At 33.4% G+C, this 18,167-nt stretch overlaps 1 protein-coding gene across 4 annotated transcripts; it reads right to left on the bottom strand.

The window, feature by feature from the left end:
- Nucleotides 1-659: 659 nt before the first annotated feature.
- LOC116340685 (short-chain dehydrogenase/reductase family 16C member 6) lies at nt 660-18,155 on the bottom strand. 4 transcript variants are annotated; one of them, XM_031767300.1, is made up of 8 exons: nt 18,134-18,155; nt 11,142-11,775; nt 8,587-8,740; nt 5,502-5,626; nt 2,450-2,603; nt 2,123-2,324; nt 1,899-2,015; nt 660-1,816 (listed from the first exon to the last, which is right to left on the bottom strand). In XM_031767300.1, the coding sequence occupies exons 2-8, from the start codon at nt 11,316-11,318 to the stop codon at nt 1,546-1,548; spliced, it is 1,200 nt and encodes a 399-aa protein (XP_031623160.1). In that variant the 5' UTR covers nt 11,319-11,775; nt 18,134-18,155; the 3' UTR covers nt 660-1,545. The 4 variants fall into 4 exon arrangements, with proteins under 4 accessions (XP_031623160.1, XP_031623157.1, XP_031623156.1 ...); XM_031767297.1 differs by lacking the exon at nt 18,134-18,155 and adding an exon at nt 14,736-14,854; XM_031767296.1 differs by lacking the exon at nt 18,134-18,155 and adding an exon at nt 13,280-13,450.
- Between the last annotated feature and the right edge of the window lie 12 nt (nt 18,156-18,167).

Below are 18,167 nucleotides of genomic sequence, written 5' to 3'. Positions count from 1 at the left end.
GTCGGATTGCCTCCCTCAAAATCGTCCCTCTTACGCTCGCCGGCAGAAAATGAGAAAAATTTGAGAATAATATGAGAAAAGTAAGGAAAACCTCCTTGTCGAAGTTCACATTAGATATTATGTAATTTTGATGAACTTTTCTGCTCTTCGATGTTATTTCGGAAGCACAAAACCCCCTCATATGTTTTCCACCATGCCTATATGTGTATAAAATATCATTGTTATATATTTTGAAATGCGTAAATTAATTAAAACAATCTCCAGTTTTTATATTATGTTTTGCAAAACAACAACATTTCATGAAAAATTACATCTTTACAATACAGTAAATATACGTAAGATGAATTTTTGCATATCATCTCAGAATAAAACATATTATACTTTCGAACACTGTTTTTTGTAGAGAAACGTCAGGTGAGATGATGACTTTACAAAGTCGAGCACGTTTATATTCTTTAGCCAAATAATTTGGCCCAAATTTGTGTATGTCAAACAATAATGCCAAAAATAATGTCAACAGACGTCATGCCAAATGATGATAAACAAACTATGGAAATACGTTTCGCTATGTAAACAGTTGACTATGAAAAACGGAGTACCTGAAAGAATAATTATCTTCTAAACTTGAATTGGACCAAGAATCAAAATTGTTCAAAATGTTGGTTATAAATGCTATTTATTTCTTGAAAATGTTGTTTGACAAGCGAAATATATGGTTTTTCGGTTATCATTTATATATGTTTAAAAAAATCGATATGAATAATATCCAATTTTGTTTTCGTTTTCTCATAAAAACGACCAATAAAAAAACATTTTTTTTCTTCTTACAACGTTCATTGGAATTACAAAAAAGGCAACTGATTGTTTTTATTTTCATTCGGTATATGGACCGAGTGTAAAAAATATCGTAAAAAGTGAAGAAACCAAAAAAAAAAAAGAAAACTAAACCTAAGCACACTTAAATATTTTCATTCATTTTGCCGCTTAACTAATTAAGACCATACAATTTTGTCGCTTTACAATATTAAGGTAAAAGTCATTACAAACTAAATCACTTTTTATTCATAAAATTATCAAATAGTTTCTTGATGCTGGAATTTGTGATTATTTTCCCGGATCATCTTACACTAAATTTATGGGTTTGTATTTTGTTATTAATGCTATTATACGTTTATCTGCATTCTCAAACTGGTACTCATTTATTACAACACATTAGAATTTCAATTATTATTGGAATTTCACATTGGAGTTGAAAAATTATACGGAAATTCAGATGTTTATTATATCATTATTATATCTGTATCGTGTTGTAAACTCTAATGTCGATTCAATTAGATTGAATAAAGTCGTTCAGATAATAAGCGTCGATTTTTCTACTCATACAACTTTAAGATTTTACAAATCGATTGTTTGTTCGGAGCAAAGTTCAAGTTGAAGTGATGCATAATATGTGGAAACAAACATTTTAGATCCAGTTTTTTTTTAATCTGACAGCTTATTATCTGAACAAGTGGCTGTGTCATTTTGTTAATATGAATGATACGCTTAGAGTACACGTTCTCCAATTGATGGCAAACGTTTAATGAGCAACGATGCACTTTTGTTGTTATTCAAGTTGTTTAAGCTATTATTATTGCTGCCGTCCGATAGGATTTTATTTTCTTTGTCTGAATCGGCTTGATTGTCATCGTTTAGCAAAAGTTCTTTCGTTAATTGTCGTTGAATAGCTGGCATTCCGTTATTTAATGCATGAGCTGGCGCTGCATCTGGTACAATGCGACGCAAGAATCCCGAAGCACAACCCCATGGGAAAATCCTATTTGCAAGGAAATTAATGGAAATATTAAGGCGTATTTAATTGAGGAGCGGCTTCGAAGTAAACCGGTTAAACTACTTACCACTTAACGCAAAGCATCAGTTGAAGGTAACGCGGAATGATGGCGAGCTTTTCCTTTCGTTGAATGGCGGAAACGACACGATCGGCCACGTCGTCCGATGTCAATGTTGGTACCCATCTAAAGATGAATGAATATAGTGTTTTCATTTCAATCCACTTTTGTTTCAAAATTTTAATTCGATGTTTCAATGTGAGCTTTTCGGACGGAAAAGAAAAAAAACTTACCTTGAGTTAACATCTTCAAACATGCCAGTCGATTGAATAAAGTAAGGACAAATGCAAGTGGTTTGAACTTGGCTTCCAAGCAACTCCAATTCTAAACGTAAAGCTTCATCAAAACCGACAGCAGCAAATTTACTTGAACAGTAGTCAATCAACTTAGCAATACCAACGTGGCCGGCGAGCGAAGCAATTGTAACAATGTGTCCTAAAAAAATTGGAATAAAATTTGAAGAAATGGTTAAAAATGTCAATAAATGGAAGAACTAAACAAATAAACCAAATTTGAAAGAAAAAATATTATTTAATTCAAAGCAATTAATCATTGATTACCGTGGTCTTTTTCAAGCATGGCTGGAAGGAATGTTTTTGTTGTCCAGAAATGTGCCAACACATTTACGTTAAACGACCGTTCAATCAGATGATCTGGCGTATCCAACAGTGCACGACCCGAAACAACACCAGCATTGTTTATAAGCATTGTGATCTGTTAATTAAAATTTGATGAAATTTTTAATAACAATGTAGTATATAAACCAAACACATGGGCTAACAACAAAAATTTAATCATATTTTCTCAATTTTTTTTTCGCTGTCAGTTAATTCTCACATAACGTGTACAATAATCCCTAGCATTTCAATAATAATATGGTTATTATTACTTGATCGAACAAAATTTCATTCTCTTCCTGTCGATGCTCAAGCTAATAACAACCTTTCGCACATCTGTACATTTTTCATTCACCATTTAGGAAACAAGTTTTCGATAAAAAGCATTAATTACATCCATTGCAGTTCTTTTCGTTTTATTTCTGCTTAGTATCATGTCTATTCAGTCATTGTGTCCAAAAAAATGCGTTTTTCATGTAAAAATGTCGGAAATGGCAAGAATTGTCGTTAATTTTCAACTCAAGTATGCATTCATTTTTCAACCAAAATCAAGTGTGTATATTTTATGACGAATTAAGTCTATGATGTTCTCGCCAAACATTCGGAACGGCATCGAACACTTTAATTAAATGCAAACAACATAATTACTTTTATTTCTTTTCATATTTACTCTGTGCAATACCATCTCGTACAAAAAACTACAAAAAAATCAGGAATAGGCATTCGTTACTATTCTTTTGTTTGTATGTACGACTATAAATTGCAGTCAAATACAGTCAATGCGTTCAATGCACTCTCAAGGCTTATTCATTCACAGCCCACATTTGTTTTGAGCATTCCAATCGAACGAAGAAAAAATGACGAGCACATCGACTCCCGTAATGCAAACATTACCTCCACCACACTTTCATAATTCAATTTATAAGCAATTTAATACAAACAACTTCAATTCATGTGCCTGCTATTGCCAACCAATCAATTTTACCACATTCGAGAAAAAAAAACGTTGTAATTTTCGTGCAAATAGTATAAAAGCTATAAAACATATGACTCTCGATTCGTATGTCAATATATCATGAAACTAACTGTTAGCAATCGGCATTGTTACCGGTTTTCACATGTGCGAATTGTCAATAACGTCTTTGTGCTGCATTGCACTCCGGCTTTATCTACCCAATTAAATATATCTTTAATGAAAATCACAAGTGACCAGTTCCTTGTTCGATGATATGTAAAAAAGGAGATAAACATTTTTAATCTTTACACGGAAACCGTAAGGATTCAAGATTTTTCACGAATTAAGGGCTCTTCAATTCGACTGGAATAAATGAGTGAAACCAAAAACATGCATTTTGAATTAACTCGTTTTTCGGTCGAAAAGTAAACGGTTACGCTTTAAAGAAGTCAATCATATGAAACGAGTTCAAGTTTCAACGTTGTTTCATGTTTCTCTCAAGGTGTCAAACTCAACCACCTGTAATTATTATTTGTTTATTTTATTTACATTATTATCTATATAATTTCAATTTCGCGTGCAATGCACCGCGAAACCGTCTTAGAACCTCTGAATTCCAAGAAACGGAGGGGGGGGGGTACAAAAACAGTAGCGACAAGTTTGTTGCAATCAACAGCGATGATGACTTTTAAGCGATCTTGACTAATTGGGCTATTTTAAAATCATTAACTTTGTACCTAATTTTCATCATTATTTTTTTTTCTTTCTCACCATATTTTAATTACAAAAGTTTTATTGGCGTCTTCCATTGTTCAAGCTTGTTGTAATTTCATTTTAAATTGGAGTTTTTTAATTGCTGATACACAGGTTTTTCTGCTGCAATGGTATTCATTCCGCACTTGCCAAATTCATATTTGCGCAAATATGAAATCTGTTTTTCAGTAATAAAAGATGTTCCATTCGGTAGATGAAGTAAAATTAATAAAATTGCATAAGGAACAAATTTCCCGCCTGTAACTATTAACCGCATATAATTGATCTCATCATGAAACATACATGATGTATGATTGAAAATTGTAATATGCAACATTGCAATTTCATGAGTGACTTTTTGATGAAACCACACACATGCTCATGAAGTGTGCAATTTTATAAATTTTTAAACACGTTTTTGCCTTTTTCTCCGAATAAAACGACGAAATTCTCTAATTTGCGGATGATTGTTGCGTCGTGCTTATTTGCAAGCAATTACCAAGTCACGTTGATAATTGGTCTCAACAAAGATGCCAATCGTCTATACCTCGAAATGACAATGAAAACAGCGCCAAACACTGTGCGTTTTAATGGAAGATTTTAACAAACATGTTGAAAAAAAAAATACAGATCCGGCTATTTGTTTATGTTTTTTAGTGTGTACGTTTTGATTCTGAGCGCGATTTTTGCGTCAATGATTCCGCATTTTTCAATGATCGTTGTTCGCACATAGAAAACAAATGCGTTCAAATTATGCGGAAGCGACGAATAAGACGATGACAACGATGATTCACAACATACCTGAAGATACTCAACAGGTTGTTATATTCACTTTCCCTACCTCGTTTAGTGTATATATGGCTTTGTGTGAGTTCTCAAATAACTTAACATCGAGTTTCTACTTGTAGTACTACATGTTCAGTAAACATTTGTACCCACTTGAAAAACTTATGGCGATGAATGGTATTCATATAGCAAAATATTTACATAACCAGTTGATCTAATAGCATCGATTCTAAGATCCCAATTTTGGCAGTAGCTTCGAGCGATAGTTTTGGTAACTGTTTGTAAATTTGTCTACATTTTTGACCGTTGATACACACACACATTCTTCGATTAAATATGACTAAAAAAAATCGACGTATAAAAAATAGAATTTGTCTATGGTGAAGAAGTTTTGAAAAAAAGTAACCAAAAATAGAATTGACTTTTCAAATATTGCCCAATTTTGAGTCTATAATAAAGAAAATAACGAAAAAAACATGTTTGAAAATTGAGAAAACTTACATCACCAACATCGCGGCGTATGGCATCAGCTGCTTTATACACTTCTTCTTTCTTTGAAATATCGACCTTGTAACCAACACAAGTGCCACCGTTAGCTCGAATCATCTCAACAGTTTCATCAATACCTATAACGAAAATAGTAATAAAAAAAACCATATAAAAAGAGATTATAAATTACGTATTAAACCGCGTTTGTATACAAAAGTTCAAGTTTTTTCTTCTCATGTTCAAACGGAAATATCAAAATTTGAATTGATCGATTATGAAATGTAACCATCTTCATGCGTTTTCAAAAACACACCTGAAGTCGCACAACAAATTACTACCGCAATTAACACGAAACTTCTAATAAAATTCAAACAAATTAGATGCTAATTAATCATTTTGAAAGCAATTGAAGATCATCACAAGAGTCGTTAATTAGAAATAATGTACCAAATTATAAGCACGTACTAAATTAAATTTCATGCAAGAAAACGCAAAAAAAATACGAAAATGAAGTATAGTTCAGTATGCCAAACAATGAACATAGCGAACAAAAAACTCCTATACACGCGATAAAAAGTCAAAGTGTATTGCTGTGTCATGGCAGTATTTTGACGCCAGTAACGCTTTATGATTCACTGATCATAACTATGATTAGCCCGTTTTCAATTGCTTTGAATTATGCATAACGGAATAGTCCGCAGCAAAAAAAGTCGATCAAGTGTATCAATAAAAAAGAGAAGACAACGCACAACGAACACTTTCAGTGAATTATGCGATTCTTTTTTAGCTGTTAATTATATAACATATATTTTGATTTATATAAGTCACAAACAAAGATCAAGTGTATGGTTTATGTGGTTTCCGTTTTTAAGAGAATCGCAATGCGTTCAAATAAAAATAGGTTGTGTTCCATTAAAATCGTTTTGTTTTTTAGTTCATTAAACGATCTTTTCTTTCTTTCTCTCTCTCTCTCTCTCTCTCTCTCTCTCTCAAACCACGATGCAAATGAATTTCTACGTGTAATTCTGTCATTGTTGTTTGGTGTCGATGTGAACAGCCAAAAACAAGATTCAGCGGCTGCTTTAAATAAAAATACTGAAAGTTGAACAAAACGTAAATGAGACCTTGATTTTCACTTTCATTTATCTCTTCATTTTTTTTTTTTTGTTTAAATTACTGTCGAACATTCAGCTAATTGTCGCATTTTTTTCCGTCAATTTAAAAACGTAAAAGCGATTGCCGGGAGCGTTTATGCAGAATAATATACATTCACTTTCGGCGAAAAGAATGAAAGACTTGAATGCCCCTTATTTCGTTCGTAAATGGAATCCCAAAATGTGTGTCGCTTGCACGCACATTGTGGTAAGAGCAGGTAAGAGTTCAGCAGCACAATAAACATACCGTGTGCCGTATGATTTTGTTTATTTGAACAAGTGCTTTTTTTTAGCAGTACATTCGATTTATCTGCTCGCCCGTTCGGCGCGGCAAAATAGAAATGAGGTTCGTTGCAACTTCCAATCGAATATTATGCGAATAATTTAAAATTAACCTTGTGCTTGTTTTAGTTTTTTTTTCTTCTTTGTATTCAATCGATTTCTCGATCGTTTGCTTCTCATCATGTGCGCTCGCTTCGATTAATATGAGCAGCATTGTTATAGAGATACATCAAGTGTTATGGAAGTACCTCTATTTTCAGCTATGTATAAAATCCAACGAAAAGCAGATAAATAATAATAACAATAAAAGTGAAACAACTGCGAAAAAAAGAGAAGCTGATTGAGGCTTTGCGATATGCGCACGATTCGCGGTCGAAATTACGACGGAATTATGTGATTGTAATGTAGCCGAAGAAGTCTAGCCATAGCCGTTGTTATTGTTTAATAATAATCAGACAATATATTAAGCTGCCGTCATCTGGATATTTCAGCTCATCTGGATGCCGTCAGCAGATGATACAAAGTGAAAACAATAGAAGTGATTGTTATAGGTATATAAGCTTGTTATATACTGGTATTACTATAACAATCACTTCTATTGTTTTCACTACGCATCATCTGCTGACGGCATCCAGATGAGCTAAAATATCCAGATGACGGCAGCTAAATATATTGTCTGATAATAATACAAACTTATTATGCATTGTGTAAGTGGCACGCTTTTTTTTCTTTCTCTGTCGAGTACGTAACACACATACGAAAGTTTCATAGCCAAAATTATTGATACCTCAATTGATATGAATGACGCCAGAGAGAAAGAGAGTGAATGAGAAAACAAAAGTGAACGTGAACACAAGACAAGTACTTGAAGAAAGAAGTCGACTGGTAGACGCACGTTCCGAAGAAGAAAAAATATTCTGAATTTTATATTTTGTTCGCATCATTTGTCAAGAAGCGAATTCTTGGTACCAAAATAATATCACAATTCATCAAGCGGACATAATTAGCACATTCAATGAATAACTTGTTTAATTTTTGACTTGAAGTAATTTTGTGGCATATTGAAAACAATTATATACGTTGTGCGCGTGGCTTAGCGCAAAATTAACGACGAGGAGGACAGATAAAAGAAATTATTCATAAACTTTTATTATTTATCGTCTTGATGTGTACATTTGACCGTTTTATTTTTGCGAACAACATTTTATGGTTTTGTTTACATTTTTGTGACCCGACACTTTTGAATAAATTGGCATTGCAATACCATTCATAACTCATCAATAAAACAAATTTATTGATTGTTTCGATCATTTTTATCACGTTCAATCCGGCGACCGGTAGATATATTCATTTCATTAATGTGCCACGTGGATGTGCCATGAATTTTGATTGTCTTTCGATCATCAGCCTACTGCTGTCATACTTTTATGAACACACTTCTCTTTTTTTCTCGTAATATAACAAAAGAATAATTCAAAAACAATGACAAGCCTAAAGAAAACATGTTTTCTGTCCGATTCTACGTTATTGCGTTGGTATGTTTGTTTATGTCTCGTTGTGTGTGTGTGTGTTGAATGGCATATCTTCGGACAGCGTTTTATCTATGAATATTATCAGTGTGTGTTGACTTAAATAAAATTGTTTGCTGCAAGACCACTTACCTTCTTGTTTGATGTCCCAAATGACGATGTCAACGCCTAATTTTGAGAGTCTTAATGAGATCAATCGTCCAAGACCACCGCCGCCACCAGTTACAAGAGCCAGTTCACCTTGTAACTTCTGCTCGGGAAAACCAATCACTCTGTAGAATAAATCCTGCACAAAAACGAATCAAACGGTAAAATTAAATGGTCATAGCAAAACGGCAAGAAAATCATTCATTTAAAGTCAATGAACATAAATGGTCGGTCTTAAAGATGTGTATGTGTTTGGTTAAAGATAAGACAAAACCTCGAGTCATACTTTAAACACCTTGTTTGAAAAGTTCAATGCAGTTTGTAATAAAACACAATTTTTTTTTATTCGCTTCGTCAGTTTTTATATGTCAAATGATCTATTCAGCTCGCGATTTTTCAAATATGAATATTATTATAAATTTAATTTTTCCGCTATGAATGTGTTACAAATCCATGATCTTCGGTCCAAGATTGTCTGTTATGTATGCGAGTGAATAAATTTAAACAAAAGGTCAATCGAAATTTTGGAGCATTTGTTCATTTTGGTTTGAGTTTCGGTCGCTTAGATTAGTGTGATTAAAAAACGAATTTTCAACACAATTTTTCAACATTTCATGCCTAATTTAGAGGTCTTTATCTTGGCTAATAATGATACGAAACAATATCGGTGAACGTTCAAGGGAATTAACAAATGGCTCAACAGCATCCACAAAAAATAGATTTAACGATTTATGATTAAGGTATGCCATAATTTGAAGCATTTACCCAAAAAACATCGTCGAAATAAATCAGTAGCCAAGCTATGTGACATTGAAATTCTTTGTGGCAGCTTTTTGTTGCGGCCATTAATTATTGCCACATGATAAAATGATGCGGTCGATACAAAAATCAATTGAATTCTCTTTGTTCTTATATCACTTCAAAATATAGAATTCCTCATTCTCTAAAATTAGTTTTACAATGATTGATCTTTGAATCGCAGCGTGTAATGGCCGATGATGAAATCAATATTTCTTTGTGTACTCTAACAGTGTTAAACGTCGTTTTCTTTAATTACCTATTGATAAAATCAAACAATATGTTTTTCAACAGCAGAATATCCATATTTAAATGGCATCTAAAGTCAAATACAAACAACCAATGTTGGCCCAATAGGTATTTAGTTTGACTGGCTTGTCATGGTAGTCTTTCACTGACGCACAGAATAAATTAAAATGTATCTTTTGTACTCGTTTTGAACCTTGTCTCATATGGCTGGTGTTGTAGAGAAAAGATGAAAACAGATTTTAAAAAAACTCGACTGTTTGCCGATTCGTATTTTTGGCTGAATGAAACAGAAAAAAGCAAAACAAACGATACAACAAACACACATGAAACGTAAATACATTTTGACAGGAAACGATGTGCAAAAATTAGTCTACGGAAAATATTATTGACATTTCTGATGGATTTAAAGTGAAAGACTGGTATATTTGTTTGTCTTTTTGAATGCACATATGTGTTTTTTTTATCAAATAAATAGAAATTCAAATTTTTTTTTATTTAAAGACCGTTCAAACCAGATAAGATTATCTACTCTTTGAATCTATGTTTGTGAATTTCAAATGAACAACCGTTTTATTCGAGGAAATTTCGCGAAATATGGGAAGAGAGAGAGGATAGATGGATGGATAGAGAGAAGCAAGACGTCAGTGCGAGTGACCGCATACCGATGAATTTTAAATGATTGCAAAGTGATTAAAATCGCAACGATTTTCACATCGCACAAACTCGCTACCATATAATTTTCTATGCTCATTTCATTACATCATATGCATGTATGTCTTAATCGATGACGATGACGGCGACGACAACAACATCAAAAATGGTGATTAAAGTGTCCGTCAGTTTTATGCATCGCAACAGAGAGAAAAATATGTTGCAATTGAATTGGTTGCGCAAATCATGCTGTATTCATCTGTTTCACGTGAATTTTATTACGATATTGATTTAACATTCATTCAATCGTCATCAAAACCAATTGAGCATCAAGTATCTTCGAGACCATTCGAACGATGTAGAAAACCCGTTTCAAATCGACTGACGAAACTAACGTTTTTCAGTGCAAAATTATCTAAACAAAAATTTACGATATTTTTGTAGTTTTCTATTTCATTCCATGCTTCGTCAAAATATTCTAAATTATTCAAGTGATTTCGGTCTAAAAATACACAGGCCTGGCATGATGGAGAGACACACTCGAAAAAAAAAACTGATTTCCAAACTTGTTTGCATTGAAACGAGAGAGACACTTCGAACAAAAAAGAGCTGTGTACATCTAAAGCTATGTCCCGTGGATGGGATTGACGTCGAAAGTTCTGAGATCATTTGTCGATTTTAAGAGCCAATCACAATTTTTTGTCATTCGCTTCCTTTGACGTAATATACATTATTTTTCGGTCATCGAATAAAGTTGAGAGACACAATACAGGAACCCAAATGGCATTGATTTCATACAGAGATGAAATAAAATCTGAAATTTATTAATTTATGATACTCACTTGGAAAATATATCCTATAGAAATGGCTAAGAACACAATCACATCCCAAATGGTTGAAATAATTGTAGTGATGATACTTTCTGTTGTTCCTGGTTGAACTTTTTGTGATGATGGTTCAGCTGCTGTTGGCACATTACCATTGCCAAGTGAAGCGTTTGGTGCATTTTCTGCTTCCATTTTTTTTTTGGTTTCTTTTTATTTTGAACTTGTTCACTAAAACAGTCACTATTATGGTTATTATGAAATTGAATTCACATAAAGAATTGGTTAATGGGTCACTTTGACACGTTAAAACGTGCCTCGTTGAGAATGTAAATATCGATGCAAAATGACAAATTTTCACCAAAAATTCACTATTTGCACCCGTTAACTAGATTGAATGAAACGCACAATTTGAGTAAAGTTGTTTTTTGTTTGTTTCTCTTTGCAGTGTTGAATATATCGCTTTCACGTTTATTAAACTCACACAGTGTTTTTTGCTTTGTTGTTGGTTTGGCAAAATGTTGAATGAATATAACCGTTTAATTTTATTTCAATAGCTGTCGCACGATGTCTGTACTCGCATTGCTAAGATACAGTGGTATTTATTTCTGCCGATTTTTTTTCTACCGACGAGTGGTGCGGTTATGCAATTCTAAAACAAAATAAAAACATAAAAGAGATTATTGTATTACTTGATCGTCACGAGCGGATGACAAAATTTTTATCATAAACCTGCAATAACGACACAGGGTTTATCATCAAAAACATTATTTGTTTGTAAATTGTTTTTGTTTAATTTCCTTTTTTTTTTGGCAAAACAATTGAGAGCGATTAATTGGTGAGATATGAAGTAAGAAAAACGAAACACGTATATGAAATCGGCGTCGTGTGTTGAAAACTGGAATTCTCTTTGAACAACGAAAGATAATAATAAAGTGTGTTTGGCGTATGCAAATAGACGATTGAGTTTTGGAGTACACATTTTGGTCAAAAGTTAAAAGCAGTTTAAAAAAATCATTAACCATTCAGAAGTAAGCCAAAAAGCACACATGCACGGTAATAATACAACATTTTATCTCTTATGTATTCAGTCTCTCATTCATTTGGTTACTTATTAAATTTCACTTTTAATATACACGCAAATCCGTTTTTTTTAAACTTTGGGTTTGCGATTGTCGCCATTATTGTACGCACCATGCCAATGGAATTGATGCGGCAATCGCAATGCAGTTGTTCTGGTTGGCATTATGTCGCCGTTTTACTTTCAATGGTACTTAACCATCTTTGCATGTTATATATCAAATGGGAAGCCGCTAATAGTATAACTTTGCTGACTGCATTTTTCTCTTTCAACCTTTCCAATTCGCCACCACGCTAAAACACACAAAAAACACCAACTATCGCGTACATATGAATTTTGCACAAACGCATGTGCCAATACGTGTGTTTCTACACTCTCATTGAAGCACTCTCAATTTTCTGCTTATAATAAATTTTAAAAGGCCGAAAAGAGAAAAAAAAATCGTTTTCATTTGTTCCGAAATTGTTTGGCAAACGAGAAATCAAGTACATAAAAAAAAATTCCAAACACATAAAATGCGCGTTGTTGGACGCGGTTCATAGAATCTAGCCGTTAATTTCTACGCGTTAGTTTTCACGCGCTTTGAACTGTGACAATTATACGCAAAACGCATTTTCCATTATTTACCAATGCGAAGGAAATTATTTTGTTTCGATAACTTTTTATTTTATATGTAAACTCAACGTAAATATGAAAAGCAACATTTCCGATTTTAAATAAACGTGATGAAAAACGTGAAAATCATTATATTATTACTTTAAACATTTTTTATATGATCAAATTGTGTTCATACAAATGTTATTCAAGCATTTGTTGGCAAATATTTTGATTATTTTTTATAAACAATTTTGCTCACATTTACTCGTAAATATTTTGGTTTTATTTACTAAGTATGTTTCATTTTATTTCGCTGCAAATGCAGTAGACAAACGATTGTGCAACGATTTGATTTATCTCTTTTATAATAGATGAACGAAAAATAAACTTCATTTAAATCGTTTGAAAAACAATGTTTTCGTTGCTTATTCGATGTGTTCGCTGAGTAAAAGGTGAACGATGAAAAATAAAAACGAACCTCAGAACAAACGATGCGAATGTTGTAAGCGAAAAATCAATTGTTGTATCTCTGGACACAAAATAATGTTGTTGTGTTGTTTTTTTTTTATTAAAATATTAAAAGACGAGAGTGAACCCGTACTGTGTGCGTTTCGACTGAAACGTATGCTCTGACTGAATGTCTTTGGTATGTTGGCTTGAGCAGCGAGGCACTCATTGTAACATTTTGCTCTTGTATTGGAATAAAATTGTTATACGACTAGAAGCACAACATCGAACAAGTAATAGCAGCGGCTGTAATACAACTACCGCCACTGCTGTCGCCGTCGTTGCTGCCGTCGTCGTCACCGATAACACACCATTTTTGTGTATGTGTCGTGAATGGGCCACAGACAGTGGATTGATTTCATGTCGCTGTTTGCTGGTTTGTGTATTATTATTATGATGACTTATCTTTCGAGTAGTTTTTTTTTGTCTCCCCGTCTTTCTCACTTTTGCTACAACTCAACCACAACCAATTTTTTTTCTGCGCTCGCTTCAGTCAGAAGCTTTTTTTCCTCTTTCTGCATTGAGACTTCTAGCCGCGATACAATCTGGTGTTTGGCCGATTCATTTCCGAAGCGACGGCGATGAATACATTGCACCACGCAAAATCACAGTAATTTATTCATATTAAATCAATCAATCGGTCAAAGTCTCGAGCTAAACATTTTGTTTTTCCGAATACAATTTTTTTTTTCATCGTTTACGATTTTTTAAAGTGCGTTTTGTTGCCAAGTCTGCGGCGTTTGCGTTTCGAGTGACATTTGCGTTTTGTCATCATTGTTAAATACGATGAAGTTAACAAACAAACCGTGTAATTACCGTTTATGCACAAGGTATAACGCACACCGTTCGTTTTTATTACGGGAATTCAAAAAATGTTCAACGGAACATATACGGCTGAAAAGTGGACCGAACCAATCTCTCTCTGTGTGTTAATTAAATTTTAAGACAACGTCATCGCTATCGATTATTTTTCCTTTTCGAAAGTCTTATCGCATGTGCAAAGAATGCATTCCGCTAACAATCGATTTTTTTATATTTTATACGAAGAACTTTAAAAAGGTCACAAATTGGATTTTGAAATACATCTATTTTTATCACATGTTCACATTCAATAAGATCGCAAAGTGTATCGCACCACAGATTTTACCTTTCAATCAGGTCGTGCTTATGACAGAGATAGAAACGTATTTTTTTTTCGTTCAGCAAAATTGTGCAATAAACTAAAATAATGCAATGAAGAGTGATAAAATGAAAACGTCAAGGACTACTGAATGTATATGAAGCAATTTATCCATGCTTCAAAAGACTCTCAGCTTAATTTTCAAATGTTTGTCAATTTTAATCGGATTCAAAAAAAAAAAAAACCAATCTCTGAATTATTTTGAAAAGTCAATAAAATCCACAAAAAATGAATAAAAAACTCTTACACAAGCAAGCTCCCGAAATTACTTCAACATTTGTTTTTATGCAATTGTTAGTTTGTTTACTGGATCAGAAAGTTTGAGTCTGTCACAATATACGGCAGATGACAATTTGAACAGCGCATGTCTGAATTTGGCGCGTTGGAAAGACAATTCATATGTGTTGTTGTTGTTGTCGTCATCGTGAAAATGCCGTTAGGTACGTTGGCATCTAAGTTTTTGAGGTGCATATTCCATGGAATCAGCCACACACAACTACATAACCAACAGCTGAGCAATTGTGTGTTGCCGGTGTGTCAGTATGTGTATAGCAAAAGAATGCCAAAGAGAAAACAAAGATTAAACACTTTTGATGCAAGCTGCAAAGCAAAAAAACACAAAAAATGCATAATATGAGACAATAATTCAAACTAAATCACTGATTCTTGCGAAAAGAAATGGCGTACGTGACCATTGACTTGATGCCCGTGATTGTGAATGTTCATTAGGACTCAAACTTTAATGATAACGTTGTCGTTGTCTCTATGCATTTATTGAACCTGTTTGTCCGGACATTGAGTTGAATCTTTATCTCAACATGCCTATCATTACCTTTTGTAGCTATGCAATATGTTTGTTTTTTGAACAAACTAACTTAACTTTAATTATATGGTAATTTAACGAAATGTTGTATAAAACCAGTCCATCCTATTTGGTGAATATTCGCGACATTCCAGTAGGAAATGAATTTTAATCACGTAATTTTCAATAGTGCCAGTGATTTATTATATATGCATGTCCTGTATGTTGCTGTGTTCAAAGTTCGCACAAAACGTAGAACAATCAACTTAACACACCTAGTTTTGGCATTATGGAATCTCTTTTATTTATCATCGATGGATTAGGTGTTTTTAACTTCTAATAAACAACGCATGGCATCGAAACCGGTCTCATCACCACTTTTTGACGTAGTCTACTGGATTTGTTTTGAAAATGTATTTCAATTCCCACTTTGTTTTCGGCATCATCGAATGTGCAGAGTGTTTTGTGTTAATGGCTCATTCAAAAATTCTCATTACGAGTCAAAGTAGTCAAACAGCCAAAACAGACTTTGGATCCACAGCTTCGCTGTCAATTGCCCTTTGATATTTACACCAGATGAAGAGTATTGCGTTGATTTGATTACATTATCATTTTATAATCAGAACATGTTCAATAGATCAACAACACCAGCTATAGTTTCATTTAATCAGAGCGCTCGATATTTATTTATTTATTTCGATCCGTTCATTCGAATGAAACTTCCTCTATGTTGAAATGTTTAACGATCAGTTTTGCCCAATTCGTAAGCCATAAATAGGCAAATGATAACCCCGTCGAAATCTCATAACCGTTGAACCAATGTGTTGTGTACTATGCATGCTTTTTTTTGTTGTTATTTGTTGTGGCGCGAATGTTGTTATTTGAATTATGGAATTGGAATAATTTTTGTGCTTCGGAGTGTGTCTGTCGGGTTTATCAATCGGGGGGATTTTTTTTCTTCTTTCATTTTTTGCGGTGTGTATAAATTACAATTTTGAAGAGTCGTAAATATTGTATAAATTACAGTTTCAAACTTTGATAGTAGGTCAAAATGATGCACGATCGAATTTGGACGAGGTCATCTTGAATGTCTTGTAACTCACTGTGTGTATCAGCAGTAATAATAATAAATTTTCGCAAAATGATTTCGAATCAAGCGTTGAATTTTATCATATCAACGTAATTAGCGAAAAAAAAAATCATATTTCGTTGAATTTTTTGATCGCTTTGCTAATTTCTATTTGGCTGGTTGACTTCCAATTTGTTTGATTCGCCCGGTTTTTTTTTTATTCGTTTCGTTGTTTTACTACAATATTCGCTAATCGTTATGAAGCGAAAAATTTACATTATGACAATAATTTTTTTTTTTTTCGAAAATAATCAGCAATCTTATGCACGCAACGCACGCGACAACCAAACGAAAAAAAAATAGATGAATCTAATTTCAACAATGATATTTTATTATCTGATTGTGCCGTACGTAACATGTTGAAAGAAAAAAAAAAATGACGCGAAGAAGAAAAAGAAGAAAGACACGAAAAAAAACCTTGTCAAATCACTTCCAGATCAATGTTCAGTCGATTTTCGAATCACTCAACGTACGACTTTCTTCCATTGGTCGTTTCAATTTCATGCATAATTTCACTTTCACTCTTATTCATCCATTTCTTACTCTCTCGTTTCGTTTTTATTGTAAATATATTGGAGTTGCGAACGAGTGATGTGTTTTATTGCGCTGCAAACAATGAATAAAATGTATGAGCTGTACCTCAGCAGCAGCAGCAGCAGCAGCAGCAGCAGCAGCCGCAGCAAAGAGTAGCAAACGGCGTCAGCACTGGCAATGGTAAACAGGCGATCTTGTGTGAGTGTAATTGCATTGCTCTCGGTGAGCACACATGAAGACGGAACGCTTTTCTCTATGTTTAGCTAAATAGTTTTGGATTTCATTTCCTCTACTCGTTTTCTTCCATTTTGTTTAATGCATTGGCCTTTTGCAGCTACCGTCGCAATATATTAAATGGGAATCATTTGAAAAACAAAAACTCAATTTCATGTTGTTTTTTTTTCTCATCTCTCTGTCTCTCCACGATGCAATTTGCTGCATCATATTTATTTATACAGTGTCGTTAACACGAAAAATTTGTACTTGAACGGTATTATTCATCAAATTGCCATTCAATCGAAAATTGTTTTGGATGATTTAATGGCTAATTTGTATGCATCGCTAAACCAATTATTCCGTCAGTACAAATTGATTTATACCACACAAATACAGAGAGAGAGAAAAAAGTCACAAAGAACCGCTCAAAAATGACGAAGAAAACCCGAACCATAACAATCGACTAATTGGCAATGAATATGAGTATGACAATATGAAATGTGTCATCATCGCCAGCGTCTATGCGATTCGGCCAATACATTGTATATGTATAAATTTTTGCCAATGACATTGATAGTTTATTCATAAATCATTTTTGTTTTCACGTTCATCTTTATGTTTACATTGTTCGTTTACCTCGCTTAAGTCAATATATACATAGGCATATTATTGCCTTCGTTCATTGCACGGCACGACAGAAGCACAGATCGTTTTAACGCTGAAACTCATTCAGTTTTTGTTTGTTCACTTTTATGCCCATACACAATTTTTGGCATAATCGAAACGATCTAGTTTGCAAATTGTTCTTTTGTCATAATTGGAGGAAGCATGAAATGGTAATATAATTCGGTTTCACAGCACTATTCAAGGTGATGAAAATGCATAAACGTGGTGTGGTCGTCAAAAGCATAATTTTTGTAAATCTTATAAATAGAGCATAGCACTAACTATAAGAGAAACTTACACAAAAATCAGAGACGATCAAATTTAACAAATTG

Source organism: Contarinia nasturtii, unplaced genomic scaffold (assembly GCF_009176525.2).
Source record: "Contarinia nasturtii isolate CC-2019 unplaced genomic scaffold, AAFC_CNas_1.1 Cnas_scaffold_695, whole genome shotgun sequence".
NCBI classification, from domain to species: Eukaryota; Metazoa; Arthropoda; class Insecta; order Diptera; family Cecidomyiidae; genus Contarinia; species Contarinia nasturtii.
This window is presented reverse-complemented; position numbering and strand designations above follow the sequence as displayed.

Coding starts and splice junctions, on each gene's coding strand:
- LOC116340685 (XM_031767300.1), bottom strand. CDS start 11,318: ATGGAAGCAGAAAATGCACCAAACGCTTCACTTGGCAATGGTAATGTG. Junction 5,627..8,586: donor TTGGGACATCAAACAAGAAG/GTAAGTGGTCTT, acceptor TTTTCGTTATAG/GTATTGATGAAACTGTTGAG. Junction 2,604..5,501: donor TACGCCGCGATGTTGGTGAT/GTAAGTTTTCTC, acceptor TTTAATTAACAG/ATCACAATGCTTATAAACAA.